General features: G+C 36.8%; 1 protein-coding gene across 3 annotated transcripts in view; it reads left to right on the forward strand.

The window, feature by feature from the left end:
* The window catches only part of MED13 (mediator complex subunit 13), a 105,240-nt gene that overhangs the window by 67,944 nt on the left and 12,537 nt on the right, over positions 1-24,759 (forward strand). For all 3 annotated transcript variants that reach the window (XM_045070146.1, XM_045070147.1, XM_045070145.1), the window contains exons 16-23: positions 317-1,230; positions 13,480-13,641; positions 16,129-16,352; positions 18,094-18,283; positions 19,238-19,700; positions 20,878-21,097; positions 22,263-22,454; positions 22,860-23,083. In XM_045070146.1, coding sequence (XP_044926081.1) covers positions 317-1,230; positions 13,480-13,641; positions 16,129-16,352; positions 18,094-18,283; positions 19,238-19,700; positions 20,878-21,097; positions 22,263-22,454; positions 22,860-23,083 — 2,589 coding nt within the window. The remainder of the gene's footprint in view (positions 1-316; positions 1,231-13,479; positions 13,642-16,128; positions 16,353-18,093; positions 18,284-19,237; positions 19,701-20,877; positions 21,098-22,262; positions 22,455-22,859; positions 23,084-24,759) is intronic.

Consider the following 24,759-nt stretch of genomic DNA (forward strand, 5'->3'; position numbering starts at 1 on the left):
CATCTTAGGATCAATGAAATTTGATTATTTGTAGTATAAGAAATATAGATAGTAAATGTGGATGTCTAGGTGTGGATAAATGTAAATATATTTTACTTGCAATTTTGGAACTAGTTGGTTAGTCCACGGTCTAGTCACTAGAGTGGATATTATAACCAGAAATATGTTTTAGTTATACTTGTAGTTTTTGCACTAATTGTGTTTTCATACTTTTCAGTGTTACTGAAAAATGCTGGGACATTTTTAGTTCTGTTTCATATTGTTAATATGTTCCTTTATATATGTGTTTAATTTTCTTTTACCTCGGTGACACTAGTGATGGAAGTACTATTGATCAAGAATATGGTCCTGCTTATACACCTCAGACTCATACTTCTTTTGGGATGCCTCCTAGCAGTGCACCTCCTAGTAACAGTGGAGCAGGAATTCTTCCTTCTCCGTCTACGCCTAGGTTTCCGACTCCAAGGACTCCAAGGACTCCAAGGACTCCTCGAGCTGGTGGACCTGCTAGTGCTCAAGGTTCTGTCAAATATGAAAATTCAGACTTGTATTCACCAGCTTCTACCCCCTCCACATGCAGACCCCTTAATTCTGTTGAACCTGCAACTGTTCCCTCCATCCCTGAAGCACACAGTCTCTATGTAAACCTCATTCTTTCAGAATCAGTTATGAATTTGTTCAAAGACTGTAACTTTGATAGTTGCTGTATCTGTGTCTGCAACATGAATATCAAGGGTGCCGATGTTGGAGTTTACATTCCAGATCCAATGCAGGAAGCACAGTATAGGTGTACCTGCGGCTTCAGTGCTGTCATGAACAGAAAATTTGGAAACAATTCAGGATTATTTCTTGAAGATGAACTAGATATCATAGGACGCAACACAGAATGTGGCAAAGAAGCAGAAAAACGTTTTGAAGCTCTCAGGGCTACTTCTGCTGAACACGTTAATGGAGGACTAAAGGAATCTGAAAAATTCCCTGATGAGTTGATATTATTGCTACAAGATCAGTGCACTAATTTATTTTCACCCTTTGGAGCAGCAGACCAAGACCCTTTTCCCAGGATTGGTGTAATTAGTAATTGGGTACGTGTTGAAGAACGGGACTGTTGCAATGACTGCTACCTTGCATTGGAACATGGGCGTCAGTTCATGGATAACATGTCAGGAGGAAAAGTTGATGAAGCACTTGTGAAAAGTTCATGCTTACACCCCTGGTCCAAAAGAAATGGTAAGCATCCTAATGGAATAATTTTTCTGTTTATATTCTTTTAGTTGCAAGACTGCTTTTCTTTCTTAGGAAAAAGTGTTAAAGGCATTTTTCCATGTAGATAATAGAGACATTGAAATTTGGACTTAAAATTCCTCTAAGAATGACATTTTTTAGAGGGAGAGTTCCCTAGCAGTTTAGTTTGATTTCACCAATAAAAGTATGGTTATTGTAAATCTGTAATTAGCGTACTTACGTAGGAGTATAAAAGGCACTTTGCAGATGTTAATTAGCAGAAAATTGCTAGTTGTCTGCTTTATTCAACATTCTTTCACTCATTAAATATTTACTGAGCACCTGATATGTGTGCCACACAGTGTTCCTTTATAAAGTACAGCATTAAATGAAGCAAACATACTTCCTGCCCTTTTTGAGCCTGTAATTTATGAGAGAAGACATTAAAAAAAAAGTAATTATATAATGTTAGATAGTAACAATTGCTTTGAAGAAAAAGGTGAAAGAAGTAGAATAAAAGAGTGTACTATTTTAGATGTATGGTTAGAGAAGATATTACGGAGGCACTTGAGCAAAAACTGCAGAAAGTAGGAAAATGGAGCTAGGTGGCTAACCAAGGGAAGAGTGTTTCAGACAGTGCAAAAACCCTGAGGGGGGGGGGCGCCTGGGTGGCTCAGTGGGTTAAGCCGCTGCCTTCGGCTCAGGTCATGATCTCGGGGTGCTGGGATCGAGTCCCGCGTCGGGCTCTCTGCTCAGCAGGGAGCCTGCTTCCTCCTCTCTCTCTGCCTGCCTCTCTGCCTGCTTGTGATCTCTCTCTGTCAAATAAATAAATAAAATCTTTAAAAAAAAACAAAAAACAAAAAACCCTGAGGGGGTATTGTGGTTAATGTGTTAAGAAGACTCTGTTGCTGGAATGAACTGAGTGATGGGAGATTGGTCAGACATGATATCTGAGAGCTGGCCAAATACCAAATGTAGGGATGTTAAGGACCATGCAAGACTTTTATTGTTTATTCTAAGACTGATGGGAAGCTATCAGGTTTTTTTTTTTAAGATTTCATTCATTTAGGGCACCTGGGTGGCTCAGTGGGTTAAGCCGCTGCCTTCGGCTCAGGTCATGATCTCAGGGTTCTGGGATCGAGTCCCGCATTGGGCTCTCTGCTCGGCGGGGAGCCTGCTTCCCTCTGTCTCTCTCTGCCTGCCTCTCCATCTACTTGTGATTTCTTTCTGTCAAATAAATAAATAAATAAAATCTTAAAAAAAAAAAAGATTTCATTCATTTATTTGACAGATAGCGGCTTAATCCACTGAGCCACCCAGGCGCCCAGGAAGCTATCAGTTTTTTTGTTTTTGTTTTTTTTTAAGATTTTATTTATTTATCTGACAGAGAGATCACAAGTAGGCAGAGAGGCAGGCAGAGACAGAGGAAGAAGCAGGCTCCCCGCTGAGCAGAGAGCCCGATGTGGGGCTCGATCCCAGGACTGTGGGATCATGACCTGAGCCGAAGCCAGAGGCTTAACCCTGGTGCCCCAGAAGCTATCAGTTTTGAACAAAGTTCTGAAGCACCTGTTCTGAACAAAGAAATAATATGGTCTAGTTATGTTAATTTTTTTAAAAGATCACTGGCTGTTGTGTTGTGGATGGTGAAGGTAAGAATAGAAGCAGATAGAATAGTTAGGAGGCAATTGCAGTAGTCCAGGTGAAAGATGATGGTAATTTAGAGAAGATTGGAAGCAATAGAGATATGAGTAGTGGGTTCTAGGTATTTTGGGGAAATAGAACCTACAGGATTCATACAAGAAAAGCAGCTTGAGCTTGAATTGATGGTTCCATTTTTAAAAGAGGGAAACTTTGGGGAAGGAGGTCAAGTATGCAATTAGAGATAACAGTTTTAAATTCAGAGGAGTGGTTGGGGTTGTAGAATAAAATTTTCTTGTGTAAGTTATCAGTGTTAAAACCTATGGAGCTAGATCAAATAACCAAGAGAGTGACTAGAGAGAAGTCTAAGGATGGAACTGATGTTTAGAGGTGGAGAAGAAAGGGAGGATCCAGGATAGGAAAACAAGGAGGTGGGAGGAAAACCAAGAGAGTATGGTGTCCTGGAAGCCAAGTATAGGAATTGTTTGAAGGAGAGAATGGTCTCAATGCCAAATAATGTTACACAGATACAATGTCAGATACTTGTATAGAGTTCTGAAGATCTAATGTGTTAATCCATATTAAGTGCTTAGTGCAGTGCTTGGAACATAGTACTGAACTAATATAAGCTGCTGTTAATACTAAAATAATCAATTAGATATTTTTCTTTCAGGCACAACCAACCTAACACTTTCTAAAAGATGTCTCAATATACCACTAACTTTTCTAACTTCTGGTTATTATACAGAAAAATAGCCTCCTTCAAAATGTGGTTTTGGGTAGGGATCTTTTCTAAGGTGCTATGTTCCATATAATAACTTTTTGTTGGTCCATGTGTCATTCACTAATTCGGTAATTTTTTTGACACATATGCAGAACAATGTGCTTGGTAGTCTAGGCGATATGAAGATACCTAACCCTTAAATTGCTTATGCAGTACTCAGGGAACCGAAACGATAATGCAGGGTTGAAAGAAGTAAAAACACCCTAAATACCCACTGATGGGAGAATGGATAAATGATTTTGATAGTACAGATAGAATGTTGCATAGTTCTAGACATAAATAAAACTATATAGAACAAACAGGTGAATCTTAATATTGAGAGGAAGGAGAGTGGAAACAAGTCCTAGAAGATTATATATGGCAAGTTACCTTTTTGTAAAGTTTTAAAACAAGCAAAACTAAATATTTTTTAGATGCACATGAAATTCAGGGCAGTGGTTAATTTTTAAAAGCTGAAGAAGGATGGTTAGGATAGGGAGAAGCACTAGTAAGATTGTTGTGGTGGTTTTCTAGTTCTTGGGCTGTGAGATCATAGTTGTTCATAATACTATTATGAAAGAAAATTTGTGATGTGGGAGGGCAGTACATGGACCAATGGTTACTATTTTGTTCATGACATAGTTTGATGATTCATGGAACTCCTTATACTTAAAGACCCAGTTAAAAAAGAAAACAGTATAAATAAATGCCGTAGATGTTAAAAAAAAAAAAAAAGGGCAAGATTGTTTTCAGTGATAGGTGGTAGCTAAGAACATGTGCTGTGGAGGCAGACGGCTTGAGTTTGAAATACAGCTTTATCACTATATACTATGACATTGGCCAAGTTACTTAATCTCTCTGTGCCTCAATTTTCTTAAATTGTGTCAGTAATAATATTTACCCCAGAGAGTGTTGAAACAATCAGTGTTCAGTGCAACAGAGAGAGTGGTGCCTGGCACAAAGTAAGAACTCAAATATTAGCAAGTTGGTAATAGTAAGAGCAGAAGCAATTGCATTAGTGGTACTCTTTTTCTGTTATTTGTTTTTAAAAACCAACTCATCTTGAAAGTTCTCATCACAAGAAAAATAGTACGTAACTGTGTGCCATGATGGATGTTGACTGGACTTAGTGTGGTCATCATTTTGCAATATATACAAATACTGAGTCATTGTGCACCTGAAACTAATGTTATGCTGGTTTTATCTCGATAAAAAATGAACCAACTTATGCTAGTTGTACCTCAAAAAAAGGACCAACTTCTCTGCCAAATAGAAGACATTGAGCCTCAGCATTTTCTGTGTAACAGTAGACACTGATGTAAACAGGAAACTTTACAGCCATAAGGATAAATTTCATCGTAACAACTTGTATTAAAATAATTCAAAACAGGGTGCCTGGGTGGGCTCAGTTGGTTAAGCAACTGCCTTTGGCTCAGGTCACGGTCCCGGAGTCCTGGGGATCAAGTTCCACATCTGGCTCCCTGCTCAGTGGTAGCCTGCTTCACCATGCTCCTGTCCTCTCTCACTATCTCTGTCTTGCTCTCTCCAATAAATAAATAAAATCTTAAAAAAAAAAACAATTCAAGGGGTGCCTGGGTGGCTCAGTGGGTTAAAGCATCTGCCTTTGGCTGAGGTCATGATATCAGGGTCCTGGCATTGAGCCCCGCATCTGGCTCTCTGCTCAGCGGGGAGCCTGCTTCCTCCTCTCTCTCTCTGCCTACTCCTGATCTCTCTGTCAAATAAATAAATAAAATCTTTTTTAAAAAATTTATTTATTTATTTGAGAGAGAATGAGAAAGAGAGAGAGCATGAGAGGGGAAAGGGTCAGCAGGGAGAAGCAGACTCCCCGCTGAGCAGGCAGCCCAGTGTAGGACTCAGTCCTAGTACTCTAGGATCATGACCTGAGCCTAAGGCAGTTGCTTAACCAACTGAGCCACCCAGGTGCCCAATATGGCAGTTTCTTAAAAGGAGACAGCAGTGAAGTTTGCCACATTGATTCTTTCATAAACAATTTCTCCGTAGTATGAGGTGCTGTTTGGTAGCATTTTACCCACAGTGGAACTTCTTTCAAAATTGGAGTCAATTCTTTCACATTCTCCTTCTGCTTTATCAACTAAGTTTATAGATATTTTGAATCCTTTGTGGTCATTTCAGCAATTTACAGTGTCTTCACTGGAAGTAGATTTCATCTCAGGAATAAGAAGCAACTTATCATCCATTAAAGTTTTATCATGAGATTGAAGCAATTCGGTCACATCTATTTCCAGTTCTAGTTCTTTCACTATTTCTACCACATTTCCACTGAAATCTTGAATCCCTCAAAATTATCCTTAAGGGTTACAGTCAGCTCCTTCCAAATTTCTGTTACTATTGATATTTTGACCTCTTCCCATGAATCACAAATGTTCCTAAATGGCATCTAGACTAGTGAATCACTTCCAGAAGCTTTTCAATTTACTTTGCTCAAATCCATCAAAGAAATCACTATCTATGGCAGCTACAGCTTTATGAAATGTATTTCTTAAATAGTAAGACTTGAAAGTTGAAATTGCTCCTTGATCCATGGGATGCAGAATGGGTTAGCAGGCGTGAAAATAACATTAATGTCATTGTACATCACCATCAAAGCTCAGGGATGACCAATGAGCGGTCATATTTTAAGGAGATTGGTCACGTTTAGGATGGTATGGCCATTGACTAAGCAGTCATATTTTGAAAGGAATTTTTTTTTTTCTGAGCAGTAAATCTCAGTAGTGGACTTAACATATTCAGTAAATCATGTTGTAAACAGATGTGCTGTCATCTAGGCTTTGCTGTTTTATTTATAGAGTAGGGGCAGAGTAAATTTAGCATAATTCTTAAGGGCCTTAGGATTTTGAAAATGGTAAATGAGAATTGGCTTCAACATAATGTCACCAGGTGCATTAGTCCCTAACAAGAGAGATAACACGTCCTTTGAAGCTTTGGTGCTACGCATCAGCTTCTCTTTAGCTGTGAAAACCCCTGGATGATATCTTCTTCCAATAGAATGTTGTTTCAGGGGCACCTGGGTGGCTCAGTGGGTTAAAGCCTCTGCCTTCGGCTCGGGTCTTGATCCCAGGGTCCTGGGATAGAGCCCCACATCGGGCTCTCTGCTCAGCAGGGAGCCTGCTTCCACCTCTCTCTCTGCCTGCCTCTCTGCCTACTTGTGATCTCTGTCTGTCAAATAAATAAATAAAATCTTTTAAAAAAAAAAAAGAATGTTTCATTTCCATTGAAAAGTCTCTTATTTAGTGTAGCTATCTTCATTAATGATTTTAGCTTAATCTTCTGGATAACTTGCTGCAGCTTCTACATCAGCACTTACTGCTTCACTTTGCACTTTGATGTTACAGAGATGTTTTCTTTGCCTAAACATCATGAGCCAGCCTCTGCTAGCTTAAGATTTTTCTTCTGCAGTTTCCTTACTTGTCTCAGCCCTCACAGAATTGAAAAAAGGTCTTGCTTTGGATTAGGTTTTGCCTTAAGAAAATGTTCCGTTCTGTCCAGACCATTAAAACTTTCTCCATATGAGCAGACAGGCTGTTTCACTTATCATTCATGTGTTCACTAGAGTTGCACTTCTAATTTTCTTTGAAAACCTATCCTTTGCATTCACAACTTGACTATTTGGTATAAGGGGTCTAGCTTTCAGCCTTGTGGGCTTTTAACATACCCTCCTCACTAAGTTAATTATTTTTAGCTTTTGATTTAAAGTACAACTCTTCATTCACTTAAACACTTAGAGACCCCAGCAAGGTTTTTATTTGGTCTAATTTCAATATTGTTGTATCTTGGGGAATAAAGAGGCCCAAGGAGAGGGAGAGAGACATGGGGAATAGCCAGTTATGGAGCAGTCAGAACAGACACAGAACAACATTTATTAAGTATGCCATCTTACATGAACATGGTTCGTGGTGCCCCCCAAAATTTACAATAGTGCCATCAAAGATCACTAGTGGTTGCAGAGCATCATAACAAATATAATAATAATGAGGGACTTTGAAATACTGAATTACCAAAATGTGACACAGTGATATTAGAAAAATGTTACTAATGGACCTGCTTATTGCAGGGTTGCCACAAACTATCAGCCTGTAAAAAATAAAAAGCAGTATTTTGAAACAGAATAGAGCAAAGTATGCCTGTATTCGCAGAGTTGTGTAGCCATCACCACAGTCAATTTTAGAGCATTTTCATCACCATGAAAAGAAACACCATGCCTCTCAGAGGTCACTCCCTATCCCCCCCCACCCCATTCCGGTCAACTACATTCTCTCCAGATAGATTTTTTTTTAACATTTCACAGTAATAGAATCATACACCATATGGTCTTTTATGATTGGCTTCTTTTAGTTAGCATTCTCAAAGTTCATCCATGTAGCATGCATTAGTACTTAATTGCTTTTTATTGGCAAATAATAATCTATTGTATTGGGTATACCACACTTTATTCATTAATCTTTTGATGGACATTTCAGTTGTTTCTGCATTTTGGCTGTTATGAAAAATGCTGGTGTGCATTTGTTTACAAGTTTTCACATGAACATATATTTTCATTACTCATGGGTAGACTTGGTGGGCTATAGAACTCTGATTTACCTTTTGAGGAATTGGCATACTGTTTTCGAAAGCAGCTGTACCATTTTATATTCCCACCAGCCATGTGTGAGGGTTCTGCTTTCTCCACATCTTCATTAACACTTGTCCTATTGTCTTTTTGATTATAGTCATCATAGTATGAAGTGTCCTCTCATTGTGGTTGATTTGCATTTCCCTAATGGCTTTTCATGTGCTTATTGTCCATTTGTCTTTTCAGAACCTTTGTCCCATTTTTTAATTAGACTTTTTTGTTTTCATCATTGAGTTGTAGGTATGATTTGCAAATATTTTCTCCTATTCTCTGGGTTGTCTTTTCACTTTCTTGATGGTATCCTTTGAAGCAGAAAAGTTTTTAATTTTAATCAAGTTCAGCACTCTTGTTGCTTGTGCTTTTGGTGTCATATCTTAAAAGGCTTTTCCTGGGGCGCCTGGGTGGCTCAGTGGGTTAAAGTCTCTGCCTTTGACTTGGGTCATGGTCTTGGGGTCCTGGGATCGAGCCCCACTCACTGTTTGGCGGAGGGCCTGCTTCCTCCTCTCTCTCTGCCTCTCTGCCTAATAAAAAGGGTTTTCCTAACCTTAAGGAAATCATGACTATTTACTCCTGTGCTTTTTCTGGGAGTTTTATAGTTCTAGCACTCTTCAGGTGTATAATCCAGTCTGAATTAACTTTTGTATTAGGTGTGAGAAAGGGGTCCAGCTTTATTCTTCTGCATGTGGATATCCAGCTGTCTTAGAACCATTTGTTAAAAAAATTATTTTTCCTCATTAAATTGTCTTTACACCCTGTAAAATAATAATTGACTATAAATGTGAGATTTCTGGATGTTCAGTTCTGTTCTACTGATCTATATGTCTGTGCTTCATGATGATGATTTTAAAAATATTTACAACCTTTTAATCATTGCTTTCCACCCAGTTTTCAGCTTCATAGAGACATGGTACCTGTTGCTGTATACAGTTATAATTCTTTTCCATGTCAGTCTTCCCCACAAGATAATAAGATCCTTCAATATATGAATAAGAATTTATTTACGCAATATTCCCCACAGCTAGAACAATTCCTGGCCTGTGGGAGGTCTTCAATAAATATATTTCTAAAGAAATGAAAAAGTATTTAAGACTCTTTCTGAGTTAAAATCAAAATACAAATTCCTGAGCTAAACCCATGCCAGAATTTCTCATGGTAGCTCTGCATAAATGTCCTTAAAAAGTTCCCATGTGATTATGATAAATAACCCCAACAGCAACTTTTTCTGGACTTCGTTTTATGTGAATATTCAGATATGAATACACATAATTGTATTTTTTTTTTAAAGATTTTATTTATTTATTTGACAGAAATTACAAGTACACTGAGAGGCAGGCAGAGAGAGAGAAGGAAGCAGGCTCCCTGCTGAGCAGAGAGCCCGATGTGGGACTCGATCCCAGGACCCCGAGATCATGACCTGAGCCGAAGGCAGCGGCTTAACCCACTGAGCCACCCAGGCGCCCCCATAATTGTATTTTTTTAAAGATTTTCTTTATTTATTTGACAGACATCACAAGTAGATAGAGAGGCAGGCAGAGAGAGAGGAGGAAGCAGGCTACCCACTGAGCAGAGAACCCAATATGGGGCTTGATCCCAGGATTCGGATTATGACGTGAGCTGAAGGCAGAGGCTTTAACCCACTGAGCCACCCAGGCGCCCCCCACATAATTGTATTTTTTTTTTAATTTTTTATTTTTTATAAACATATGTTTTTATCCCCAGGGGTACAGGTCTATGAATTGCCAGATTCACACACTTCACAGCACTCACCAAAGCACATACCCTCCCCAATGTCCATAACCACACCCCACTTCTCCCAACCCCCTTTCCCCCAGCAGCCCTCAGTTTGTTTTGTGAGATTAAGAGTCACTTATGGTTTGTCTCCCTCCCAATCCCATCTTGTTTCATTTATTCTTCTCCTACCCCCTTAACCCTCCATATTGCATCACACTTCCTCATATCAGGGAGATCATATGATAGTTGTCTTTCTCCGCTTGACTTATTTCGTTAAGCATGATACCCTCTAGTTCCATCCACATTGTCGCAAAAGGCAAGATTTCATTTCTTTTGATGGCTGCATGGTATTCCATTGTGTATATATACGACATCTTCTCTATCCATTCATCTGTGGATGGACATCTAGGTTCTTTACATAGTTTGGCTATTGTAGACATTGCTGCTATAAACATTTGGGTGCACGTGCTCCTTTGGACCACTACATTTGTATCTTTAGGGTAAATACCCAATAGTGCAATTGCTGGGTCATAGGGCAGTTCTATTTTCAACATTTTGAGGAACCTCCATGCTGTTTTCCAGAGTGGTTACACCAGCTTGCATTCCCACCAACAGTGTAGGAGGGTACCCCTTTCTCTGCATCCTCGCCAGCATCTGTCATTACCTGACTTGTTAATTTTAGCCATTCTGACTGGTGTAAGGTGATATCTCATTGTGGTTTTGATTTGTATTGCCCTGATGCCAAGTGATATGGAGCACTTTCTCATGTCTCTGTTGGCCATCTGGATGTCTTCTTTGCAGAAATGTCTGTTCATGTCCTCTGCCCATTTTTTGATTGGATTATTTGTTCTTTGGGTGTTGAGTTTGCTAAGTTCTTTATAGATTTTGGACACTAGTCCTTATCTGATATGTCGTTTGCAAATATTGTCTCCCATTCTGTCAGTTGTCTTTTGATTTTGTTAACTGTTTCCTTTGCTGTGCAAAAGCTTTTGATCTTGATGAAATCCCAATAGTTCATTTTTGCCCTTGCTTCCCTTGCCTTTGGCGATGTTCCTAGGAAGATGTTGCTGCGGCTGAGGTCGAAGAGGTTGCTGCCTGTGTTCTCCTCAAGGATTTTGATGGATTCCTTTCTCACATTGAGGTCCTTCATCCATTTTGAGTCTATTTTCGTATTGGTGTAAGGAAATGGTCCAATTTCATTTTTCTGCATGTGGCTGTCCAATTTTCCCAACACCATTTATTGAAGAGGCTGTCTTTTTTCCATTGGACATTCTTTCCTGCTTTGTCGAAGATGAGTTGACCATAGAGTTGAGGGTCTATTTCTGGGCTCTCTATTGTGTTCCATTGATCTATGTGTCTGTTTTTGTGCCAGTACCATGCTGTCTTGATGATGACAGCTTTGTAATAGAGTTTGAAGCCTGGAATTGAGATGCCACCAACTTTGGCTTTCTTTTTCAATATTCCTTTGGCTATTTGAGGTCTTTTCTGGTTCCATATAAATTTTAGGATTATTTGTTCCATTTCTTTGAAAAAGATGGATGGTACTTTGATAGGAATTGCATTAAGTGTGTAGATTGCTTTAGGTAGCATAGACATTTTCACAATATATATTCTTCCAGTCTAGGAGCATGGAACATTTTTCCATTTCTTTGTGTCTTCCTCAGTTTCTTTTATGAGTACTTTAGAGTTTCACATAATTGTATTTTATACTATTTGTGTAAAATATCTTCTATAGATAGTTTTATAACTTGCTTTGATTTACCAGTCCATTTCAGATAGCTCTGTTGTTAACTTAGTGACTACATACTCTATTATGTATGAGGTAGGTTACATTTTTTTAAGAGGGAGAATGGGGGAGGGGCAAAGGAGAGGGGTAGAATTTTTTTTTTAAAGATTTTATTTACTTCTTGAGAGAGAGAGAGAGAAGGGGCAGAGGGAGAAGGAAAAACAGACTCTCCACTGAGCAGGGAGCCCACTGTGGGGCTATGTCCCAGGACTACAAGATCATGACCTAAGCTGAAGGCAGACACTTAACCAGCTGAACCACCCAGGTGCCTGGGAAAGATGGAATCTTAAGCGGGCTCCACCTCCCAGTGCAGAACCCAATTGTGGGGCTTGATCTCAGAGCCCTGAGATCATGACCTACATTGAAATCAAGAGTAGGATCTCAAACAACTGAGCCCTGCAGGTGACCAACCCTATAGTAGGTTATTTAAATGTAATAGTGATTAAGTAGTCTAGCTAAAATTAAATTACTTAAAATTCTGTACACTATTTAGATCTAGGGAATGAAAGGCAGAAATAATAAATTAGGCAGTATTAATTAATTAAAGTTGAGTGATTTAGGGCCATCTGGGTGGCACAGTCAGTTAGCTGTCCGCCTTTCGCTCAGGTCATGATCCCAAGGTCCTGGGATTGAGTGCCTTGGTCAGATTCCCTGCTCAGCAGGGGAGTCTGCTTCTCCCTCTCCGTCTCCTGGTGGTGTGTTCTCTCTCTCTCTTGCTCAGTCTCTCAAATTAATAAGTAAAATCTTTTTTAAAACAATTGAATGATTTGGGGCGCCTGGGTGGCTCAGTGGGTTAAGCCGCTGCCTTCGGCTCAGGTCATGATCTCAGGGTCCTGGGATCAAGTCCCGCATCGGGCTCTCTGCTTGGCGGGGAGCCTGCTTACCTCTCTCTCTCTCTCTCTGCCTGCCTCTCCATCTGCTTGTGATTTCTCTCTGTCAAATAAATAAATAAAATCTTTAAAAAAAAAAATTGAATGATTTAAGGTACAAGTGCTCAAACATGTTGAATGGTACAACTGAATGTACTGGGAGCCCGGAATAATTATATTAGTAACATATAGTGATTTTTTTCTTTTTTAAAGCCATTTGACATTTAGGAGTAGCATCTTTCATACCCATTCTGATAGTTGGTCAGAAATCCAGGTCATAGTAATAAAATCTATAAATCTAGGTTTATGAAGTATCTATGGATATTATAACACCTTTTCTAGTGTGAGCAAGTTTATGTTATGTACAAGTACTGTATTTCAGAATTGTTATAGTCTCTTTTACCCAAATTAAACCTTAATCAGTAATTAAAAACCAGTCTTATCTATCCGATCATTTTATCATAGTGGTGGTCAATAAGGTGCAGTTTATAACTCACTTCAGTGTGAGGTAGAGTTCTTTCTGGGAAAATACCTACAAGCACCAAAAACAACGATAACAAATGCAAAAAAAGGAACAAATTTATTTGATTAATTTAATTGGTTATTGAGGTAATGAGTGACATTATGTCCTAGGTAAGTATCTAAAGGAACCATTTCTACAGATCATTTGAAATTGAACCTAATAGAGTTCTCTGCACAGGCAGATGCTTAATCTTGATGATTGAAGTTGAACTTTCATGTATTTTATAAATTTTATTTCTTTATGTTGGCAATAGCAATTCTTACCTTTTTTTTTTTTTTTTTTAAATGGTTGTAGATGTGAGTATGCAGTGCTCACAGGATATACTTCGAATGCTCCTATCTCTTCAGCCAGTTCTTCAGGATGCTATTCAGAAAAAAAGAACAGTAAGGCCTTGGGGAGTTCAAGGTCCTCTCACTTGGCAACAGTTTCATAAAATGGCTGGCCGAGGCTCTTATGGTAAGTAATTTATTGTAATGTGAATTGACTGATTTTATATCAGCCCTTCATTTTGTGCCCAACTTGGAATAAGCACATTTGTCTTCCTTAAATATTTTTGTGGCATATGCTTGACTTAAGGCCAGTATGGTCAGTCTTAGCCTTCATTACTTGAACATTTCCAACATTCAACTTACTAGGTTCTCCAGCCTCTCTTTAGATAGAACAGCTTCACTTAGATCTATTTTTACAGATTAGATTGACCAGTAAGATTTTATTTGAAGAACGAATCATACCGCTAAAATTTTTTAAATGAATGAACACTACTTTCATTGTAAATAACCATTTTACAAAGTTGAATGAAGAATGGGGCAAAAAGAAGGGGATAATACTAGTGATGAAAGACCCCATTAAAAAAAAGTTTGCTGGTTTTAAGAGTAGCAAAGGAATACTCTAAATATGGTACACAGTAGAGGGGTGCCTGACTGGCTCAGCCACTGGAGCATGTGGCTCTTGATCTCAGGGTTGTGAGTTTAAGCTTCATATTGGGTATAGAGATTACTTAAATAAGAAATCTTTAAAATATATGTATATGGTACACAGATTTATGGTCATCAGTCCAGGCAAAGAACATTCAAAATACTTGAACTATCTGTTGAAGATTGTCTCTGAAAGGTGGGAGCTTTCAAAAATGTATTTGTGGAGGGGCGCCTGGATGGCTCAGTGGGTTAAAGCCTCTGTCTTCCGTTCAGGTCATGATCCCAGGGTCCTGGGATGGAGCCCCACATCCGGCTCTCTGTTCAGCAGGGAGCCTGCTTCCTCTTCTCTCTCTCTGCCTGCATCTCTGCCTGCTTGTGATCTCTGTTAAATAAATAAATAAAATCTTTAAAAATATATATATTTTATATATATATATATATTTGGGAGGTGCTTGGGTGGCTCAGTCAGTTAAGCATCTGCCTTCAGGTCATGTCGTGATTCCAGGGTTCTCAGATTGAGCCCTGCGATTGGGCTGCTTGCTCAGCAGGGAGCTGTTTCTCTCTCTCTCCCCTCTGCTTGTGCTCCCTCTCTCTCGTTCTCCCCCCCCCCCTGCAAAAAAAAAAAATATATATATGTAATAATAGTTTTTTTTTAAATAATAGTTTTTAACATTGAAATGTTTGACTTTCATGTATGGTTTTAGAATGCATTAAGTACAGAGGTAGTAGATTTGCTCATATTTCATTGTCCTTCTTTTATTAACGGCTAAATAATGATCATTAAAAGCTTGACATTTAGTGAAAAATGCAGGTTAATTATGTTTTTACATTCTTTTAAAAACCAAATAGTGTACACACACACGCATGCACATGCACAGTTCTGCACCTTACTGACCAGTACATACAGAGCTATCTTTCTTTATTTTTAACGGGATCCTGCTGTTTATGGACATACATATTGTTTCTGTCATTGCCATCACAACTGTTTTTCTGTAATGCACAAGTTTCTGGCTTAAAGATTGTGTTATAAAGATTGTGTGTTTTGTTGTTGTTGTTTAATGTTTCCAAATTACTCTCTGTATACCAATTTAAACTCCTCCAGCAAAATGCCTGTTCTGCAAACCCTTGCTGAGTAGATGGGTGAAAATGGTGGTTTTATTATAGCTGGAGAAATAACACAGTACAGACCCTAAAAGTAGGTTTCCTGGTCTCTAATCCCATGTCTATCATTTCTTAAGTGATTCTGGACAAGTTGCTTAACTTTTTCATTCCAGTTTTCTAAAATGAGGTTAATATTAGTATCTGCCTTCTGTGGTTTTGTGAGGGTTAAATGAGTTAATATGTGTAAAGTTAGCATGTGTAAAGATCTTTCAACAGTGTCTAGCACATAGTAAATGTTATAATTTTTCACCATTAATTATTTTAAATTGCTTTCTCTTAATGAGATTGAGCAGTCTTTTATATGTAAGGTATTTCTATTTCTATAAACTTAGTTCATATCCTTTACCCATTTTTCTGTTAGGTTGCTGATTATTTTCTTAGGGATTTATATGTTCCCTTTATATGGTAAGGAATTTAACTTTTTGTCATATGCATTACAGATCCTTTTTCCAATTTGTTGTTAATTATTTGGCTCTTTTATAATGTTCTTTTTTGCCAAATTTTAAAATTTATATAGTCAGATTGATCAGCTTTTAGATGGACAGGTTTTATGTTATGCATAGAAAGGCTTTCCCCAGTCCAAATTTATAAAAAATATAATTCCCCTCCCATGTTTTCTATTGTACTTCTAACTTTTCATCTGAATTAATTTTTCTTAAAATTAAATGATGGTATAGGTCCTATGTTTCCTAAAGACCATTTAGCAAATTCCTAACTGTGGAAAAGTCTCAGACATTGATTGGCTTTAGATATTTTTGTCTTTGATCAAATATTTTTGCTAATGATTTCAGTAACTTTGACTTTTAAATAAAAGGAAGACATATGACTGCTTTAAAATATTTTCTTAAAATATGCTTTTCTTATTTAGGAACTGATGAGTCCCCAGAACCACTGCCAATCCCTACGTTTTTGTTGGGTTATGATTATGATTTTCTGGTGCTTTCTCCATTTGCCCTCCCTTATTGGGAGAGACTTATGCTGGAACCCTATGGATCTCAAAGAGATATAGCCTATGTTGTATTATGTCCAGAAAATGAAGCCTTGTTAAATGGAGCCAAAAGCTTTTTTAGAGACCTCACTGCAATATATGAGGTAGGTGTTTAAAAAGAGGTAGCATTCTGGGGAGGAGTCTGCTTCTCCCTCTTCCTCTGCCCCTCCCGCTGTCTCTTGAGCACGTGAGTATGCTCTTGCTCTCTCTTAAATAAATTAAAAACTTAAAAAAAAAATAAAAAGAAGTAGCATTTTAAAACCATAATTTGTATACTTACATACAAATACTGGGCAGTTCAGTTGATTGGACAGAGACATAATGATGTGAAACTAGTCATGTAGTTCTCATGCTAGCCAATTATATTCTTTACAGCATTTGACACCTGGACTGTTTGTTAGATGGGTGTACTTTGGTTACAGTAGAAATTGCTGTATTGGGGAAAAACCATTGAGGACATATATATGTCATTTCAGATTATCTTTTTTTTTTAAATTTAAATAAAGGGTTGCATTATTAAGTAGCCAGGAAAGAAATTACATGTATAAAAATTCTGGACATGATTCTCTAGGAACTCAGGTGCTGACACTAGGCCTCACTTTCATAAAGTAAAGCTGTGCTTGAGTTCTCTATGAGCTATATCATTCTAAAATTATTGACTGATCTTTTAAATTTTTAGCTGATGTTATAATTCTGATGTTGTATCTATCACTGAGTGCAGTGATTACAGATTTTAAGTGCTTCAGGACATAAAGTCTTAACTTCATTATATTTTCCTTTCCCCGTAAATGCTTAAAAATCCAGTCTTTAAAATTTAATTTCTTCTACAGCCTGAGTTGTTAATTTGTGCTGGTTTAGCTCCTTATAAATATTCTACTTAATTACAAGGTATTTGCCCTGTAGATTTGGGAAATAAATATTTCCTAAAGAGTGTTACTTAGAACTACTAGTTCTGCAAAATCTCTCCAGAAAAAATTCCATAGTTAAACAGGCTTGGGGAAACATGTCTTACATTACTAAGAGATTCGCTATTCATACTGGATTATTAAAGCCTTTGAAAGGTTTTTTTTTCTTTTTTTTTTTTGTTCCTTTTTTTTCAAGCCTTTGAAAGTCTTAACAATGAAGAAATCCTCTGTCTAAGGGTGCCTAGCTGGCTCAGTTGGTGGAACTTTTGACTCTTGATCTCAGGGTTGTGAAGTCAAGCCCCACCTTGGGTGTGGAGCCTACTTTAAAAAAAAAAAAGAAAAAAGAAAAAAGAAATCCTCTGTCTGAATTTTCTTGATTTAGTATTACAAACTTATTTGATATCAGGCTTCTTGTAATAAACATCAGTGGCCCACAGAATTAGTGAGCTAACAAATACATACTATATTCATAGAACAATTTTTATTTTGTTTTGACTTGAATATATGTGCATATTTTTGCTCACTTAGATCTGAATTCTGTAAGTTTTCATTGTTCATACCACATGGTCCTTGTGCCATTATTATTTAGGTGTTGTATTTCATTGGAGATAGTTTAATTTTGAAAAAAAATTTTTAATGGATTTCTAATGTATAAAAGAAAAAGATGTACCATTTCATGTGATATTTTTATCTCAAATGTTAATTATAAATTGTAAGGCTTAGTTTAAGTAGCTTAAATGCCTGGGACACCTGTCTGACTCAGTTGGTATAGCATGAGACTCTTGATCTCGGGGTTGTGAGTTCAAGTCCCATATTGGGTATAGAGATTACTTAGAAATACAGCTTTTAAAAAATAAATAACTTAAGTGCTTATTTTATAATGCATACTCAGATACTATAATAAATTCACTAATTCTCCTTTCTGTATGTATATCTGTAGTCCTGTCGATTAGGTCAACACAGACCTATTTCTCGACTGTTGACAGATGGAATCATGAAAGTTGGATCTACTGCATCAAAGAAACTATCAGAAAAGTTGGTAGCAGAATGGTTTTCTCAGGCAGCTGATGGTAACAATGAGGCATTTTCTAAACTCAAGCTTTATGCACAAGTCTGCAGATATGACCTAGGTATTGAATTTGTATTTTTTTTATTAAAACCAGTGGTTGCAAAATATGGCCTAGTTTATCTGCTGTTTTTGTGAATAAAATTTTATTGGAACCCAGCCCTGCTCACTTATTTACATATTCTCTGTGGCTGCTTTTGAGCTATATGATTAGAGCTGAATAGTTGAGACAGACTGTGTGACCCACAAAACCTAAAATATTTACTGTCTGACGGTTGACAGGAGAAGTTTGCTGATCATAAAATAGGGATCCCATCAGGTAAGAAGAAATTGTGGGTATAAACAATTATACTTCTGTGGGATCTGATGAATCTGTGTTTTTAATTAAGCTTATTCACTTTAAAATTTTTGATTTCTTAATGGTTTAGAGATGAAATAACTTGTAGTTACTTCTGCAACATTAAGAAACAGTTCTTTGTTGGAACTAAGAAAATGACAACTATTTAAGACTTGCTTTTAATACCCTTGAATTAACATTGAATTAAATATTGATGGACTTTAGTAGACTTAATCCAAAGAAACACAGAACCAAAATATTGACCCTCCTTAGGCATCTCTATAATATGAACCCCATGATAACATTTTTCATTTTTTATCTAGTTAGCTCTCAGTTTAGGCAATATTTATTCAGGTTGTGATTTAGGAACCTTTGAATTGTTTAATAAAAATTTGCTAGATATTATTTTCAATCATTTAATGATGTCTAGTAAATATAATTTTGTTATACTTTAATGGGACCTGTTTATTTTGTATGAAAATGCTGTTTACTTTTTCAGTTCCATTTAAAATTTGTTTCTTCAGTTTCTGGGCAAAATAAGAAGCTTGTATCTGCTACATTGTTAGCATGCAACTAAGGGAGGGTAAAAGCATTACCTAGATTATTATTCATATAGTAGAATAAGAAAAGAGCCAATCTTAATAAAGAATTAAATATCCTGCCTGTTTTTGTTATCTTTAGGTCCTTATCTTGCTTCCCAGCCTTTGGACAGCTCTCTACTTTCCCAACCAAATTTAGTTGCCCCTACAAGTCAGTCTTTGATTACTCCACCTCAGATGACAAGTACTGGAAATGCTAATACTCCATCTGCCACCCTAGCATCTGCAGCAAGTAGTACTATGACAATGACATCAGGGGTTACCATGTCTTCTTCGGTTGCCACAGCTAATTCAACTTTGACCACAACTTCAACTTCATCTTCATCATCCTCCAACTTGAATAGTGGAGTATCATCAAATAAACTACCTTCATTTCCACCCTTTGGCAGTATAAACAGTAGTGCTACAGGATCTATGTCTACACAAGCAAGTACAGTTCAGAGTGGCCAGCTAGGAGGGCAACAGTCATCAGCTCTACAAACAGCTGGGATTTCTGGAGAATCATCTTCACTTCCCACTCAGCCTCATCCAGATGTGTCTGAAAGGTACCTTTGAATATACTATTCTTTGCAAAAATGTAAATATATTATGGTTCTTTCTGTCTGAGGTAATCCTCGTGAATGAACATGGAGAGTTTTTTGATCTTATCCTTGAAAATTTTTAGTTTTTGTTTTATAATTAATTATTTTAGTTTTTGTAAAATTGATTATTTTATCTTTATAATGTAGACTCTTCATAAAGTCTTAGCATAGAATCCTAAAATCTCATCGTGGTTATTAAGACCTTGAAAACCATTTAGTTCAACTACGTTGTGATGTTTGAATATGTTCTGTGACATGACTGTTAAGTAAATTTTCCTTTGCAAATCACTACCTTGATTTAGAAGTCACTACTGAACCAGTCTGTTCAGAGCTTATTAAGAACCATACAGAGATTTGAATCTTAGCTCTGCTGTTTACTGGCTATGTGACTTTAGGAATGTTGTCTGACTTTCTGAGCATGTTATCTGTAAAATGGAAGCAGTAGGACAATAATGTACACTAAATGCTCTATACAATGTTTTCAAACACGTATGATGATTGCAGCTCTTTATTCCTTTTATGATGAAGGTATTGAGTAAGCTTCCTTTTTGATTTATAGGTTAGATTAACATGAGCTTGGTAATATCTTTCAGCTACCCAGATGCATTTTGCTCAAAGTTAAATTTATTTATGTGAGTAAAAACAAACTATTTACCCAGATTGATGCATTCATCTTTAACATCTAAATAGATTTGGAGTTTAAGAAAATCATATCACCATCCAGGAATGAAGCTTGTGCATTATTAAAGTTATGAAGTGTGAAATGAATATGTATAGGCTATTAATGTAATAGATATTGACTAAGTCTGAAAACCTGGTTTCTTTCTGGACTAGCTCTGCCTTGTGATTTAGCAGCTGATAACCTATCTTTGTCTCAGTTTTATTACTTAAGCACTAAGCTTTCTAGTGTTTCTGGATATTCTGTGGTTTTAGAAATTCTATTCCCCTTTTTAATACAAGCCCTCTTAATGTAAGGGTATTTGTTACTTACAAATTACTTACTATTCTATTTGGAGAGAAAGAGATGACACCCCCCACCAGAAAAAGAGGGGAGGTTATTAAGAACCTGCTTTTTGATACTACCTCAGAAACTAATGGTACAACTTTTTTCCTAACTCTGTATTTCTACCTTAAATTTTAGCACAATGGATCGGGATAAAGTGGGTATCCCCACAGATGGTGATTCACATGCAATCACTTATCCACCTGCAATTGTTGTTTATATAATTGATCCTTTTACCTATGAAAATAAAGATGAGAGCACTAATTCTTCTAATGTATGGACTTTGGGGCTACTTCGATGCTTTCTGGAAATGGTCCAGACTCTTCCTCCTCATATTAAAAATACTGTTTCTGTACAGGTAAGAATGATCACTTTTGCAAATTAAATTTATATAAAACAGTTTGATGTAGACAGAAGTTTCAGAAATACTATTTAGTATCAAAATTGGTTTTTATTTTTTTTAAAGCCAGGTTCTGTTATATTTCACTTTAAGAGATATGATAATAGAATCTTAAGGGATTTTATAAAAGATAAACATAGGGGTGCCTAGGTGGCTCAGTCATTAAGTGTCTGTCTTTGGCTCAGGCCATGATCCCAGGGTCCTGGGATCAAGCCCCACATTGGGCTCCCTGCTTCTCCCTCTCCCACCGCCCTCTGCTTATGTTCCTCTCTCCTCTCTCAGTCTGTCTCTGTGTCAAATAAATAAATAAAATCTTAAAAAAAAAAAACAACTTAACAATCATACCACAATAATAACGAAGATAGAAAGATTGCATTTAAGTACATTAAATATTTCTCTTGTGTAATTTTTATAAACCAGTTTTTAAATTCATAAGCTTAAATAGAAGACCAGAGCATGGATCTATATAAACTAGAGTTCTAAATAAGATAGATTGCAAGTAAAAGTAGAAATTAATGATTTTAGGGTGCTAGGGTGGGTCAGTTGGTTAAGCTTGTGACTCTTGATCTTAGCTCATGTCTTGATCTCAGGGTCATGAGTTTAAGCCCTGCATTGGTCCGGGCTGGGAAGCTCAGTTGGTTAAGTGCCTTATTCTTGATTGCAAGAGTTCAGATTATGATCTCAGGATCCTGGGATTGAGCTCCTTGTCGGGCTCTGTGCTCAGTAGGGCATCTTCCTGAGGATTCTCTCTCCCTCCACCCTTCCTGCCACTCACACGTGCTCTTGCGCACTCTCAAAATCAACAACTCTTTTTTAAAAATAAAAAAAAGAAAAAAATTAATGATATTAACTTGCTTGCAGAGATTCTGAATTATTTCTTTACAGACGCTAGTAGGACTAATCAATGGCAATATTAATTAAGTGCCATGTAGAAATTTAAAAGGTTTTTACATAAACTGTTAGTAAAATTATTAAAAACCTATATAATAAGAAAATTCTTTAGAATATAGTTTTAATTACATTTAAATTTTATAGTAAACGTTTTTAGAGTTTTAGACCCATGATTCTTTTTATTTTTAGTTTTGGAAGTTTAACCTTTGTAATATTTGCCTATAATTCTTAGATTGTTCCTTGTCAGTACCTGTTGCAACCTGTGAAACACGAAGATAGACAAATCTATACCCAGCATTTAAAATCCCTGGCTTTTTCGGCCTTCACCCAGTGTCGGAGACCACTTCCAACATCAACCAACGTGAAAACATTGACTGGCTTTGGTCCAGGGTTAGCCATGGAAACTGCTCTTAAGAGTCCTGATGTAAGTGTGTTTTCTATGACTAGTTATTGACTGACTATACATTTTATGATTTTATACAGAACTAAGTGCAGTTCTCTGTTTAGTTCTCATTTTCCAATTATCTTACAATTGGGTAGAGATAATATATCACATTTTCAATAAAATATTTTTTTATGGGGGCGCCTGGGTGGCTCAGTGGGTTAAGCCGCTGGTTTCGGCTCGGGTCATGATCTCAGGGTCCTGGGATCGAGTCCCGCGTGGGGCTCTCTGCTCAGCGGGGAGCCTGCTTCCTCCTCTCTCTCTCTCTGCCTGCCTCTCTGACTACTTGTGATTTCTCTCTGTCAAATAAATAAATAAAATCTTTAAAAAATATATATTTTTTTATGATTGTGTAGTACCATAGTACCTTAATTTTTTATTTTACAGAGACCAGAGTGTATTCGACTTTATACACCTCCTTTTATTCTGGCTCCAGTGAAGGATAAACAGACAGAGCTAGGAGAAACATTTGGAGAAGCTGGACAGAAATACAATGTTCTTTTCGTGGGCTACTGTTTATCACATGATCAAAGATGGATTCTTGCATCTTGTACAGATCTATATGGAGAACTTTTAGAAACTTGTATCATTAACATCGATGTCCCAAATAGGTACCTCTGTTTCCTTAAGTGTATCACTGTATCATCCATTTAAAGAAATTCTCTAACACACACAATGTTTCATTTTTAATGAATAGAAAACTGTTTGGAGGGTCATGTACATTAAGTTTTGAGATTGTGGGTGTTTTTCACTTTTTGGGGTGGTGAATATATTGTATGATTAGAATTAGAAATAATTGGGAGTGATCTTTGTTACACAGACAAAAGAGATTAAAGTCTCAATTCTATGTAATGAAGTCTGAGGCAATAATTTCAGCCTAAGAAATTTTAAAGAATGGAATGAGAGAGCCCTCTTCATTTAAAAAAGAGCGTCCTATAGCATTTACTTCTCTCAAGTGCCATCTGAAGTACAGTCCCGAATTAATTGAGTTAACCTCCTTTACTAAAATTGTTGACTGAAAATGTTCCTTTTAAATGTTGGAATATTTTCTGAAAATGGTGGCCTTGTTTTTAGAATTCTTCTTAGTGGTAATTAGCTGTCATACTTATTTATGAGGGCTGTTATAGATTACAGCAGGTAAGCCTCATATTAACTTACAACCTATAACTTACATTAACTTATAACTTAAAATCTAATAGACATTTCTAGTAACATGTTCCAAGGGTAGTGAAACTGAAAGGCAAGTTCATGAAGTAATGTTCAATTTTGAGGTTTGGTTCCAGCCCTTATTTTTTTTTATTATATAAAGATCAGTTTCTTTAAGTTCAGAAGTTAATTATATGCAGAAATGTTTAATGAATATTAGGTTATAGTGGTGCTGAAGAATATATAAACATTAATTTTATTTTATTGGTTATAAAGATTTATTGACCATTTTTAATAAACCTTTAAGAAATACTTCATACCTTATTTCCTTGAAACAATTTTGATTTTTTAAAATGCTCATTAGGTGAATTTTGGAAATATTATGCTTATCTATGAAGGATGAGAAAGAGTAGAGAACGAATAAATCACCTTTCCAATACAAAGACAGTACTGACATTTTACTCAAAGTAGAAGTAAGGTAATAGTTAAAAGGTCCAACTCCACAGAGTTGTGGTGACCTGGATTCAAATCCCAATTCTACTTACTGGGTATGTGATCTTGAGAAAATCAGGTTAGCTAGCTAAGCTTCAGCTTGCTTCTCTGTAAAACTGGTTGAATAATTTTATCTGCCTCATAGGGTTTGTTAGGCTGAAATGAGGTATTACATGTAAATTGACTGGGCATAATGATTGCTATATATTAAGTACTCAGTAAATCATAGTCACCATTACTCAGCCACAGAGTGCTTAGGTCATGTACTTGCCTAATAAAGCACATGCATGCAGAAAACACAGCAGTGTTGTTTGGTCTGAGAAGTATAGTATTTTGTTTAATATTCTTCAATTTAAAGTATAGAGCAAGGGTTGGCACACCATAGCCTGTGGGCCAAATCTGGCTAAACAAATTTAAGTATTATGTGTAGCTGCCTTCATGATATAGAGTAGAATTTTTGTCACAACAGAATCTTGATGGCCTGGAAAGTTTACTGTATTGGCCCTTTAGGGAAAAAGTTTGCCAGTCTCTGGTGTAGAACAGTGTTTATGATGAATTTTGATGGTTCATGGACAGTTTCTTTTTAAGTTTAGAATCTGTTTTAGTGTGTTTTATGAAAAACACAAGTAGCATGCAAAACCTATGGTTT

Source organism: Mustela putorius, unplaced genomic scaffold (genome assembly GCF_011764305.1).
Source record: "Mustela putorius furo isolate JIRA1106 unplaced genomic scaffold, ASM1176430v1.1 tig00003962_pilon_pilon_pilon, whole genome shotgun sequence".
NCBI lineage: Eukaryota > Metazoa > Chordata > Mammalia > Carnivora > Mustelidae > Mustela > Mustela putorius.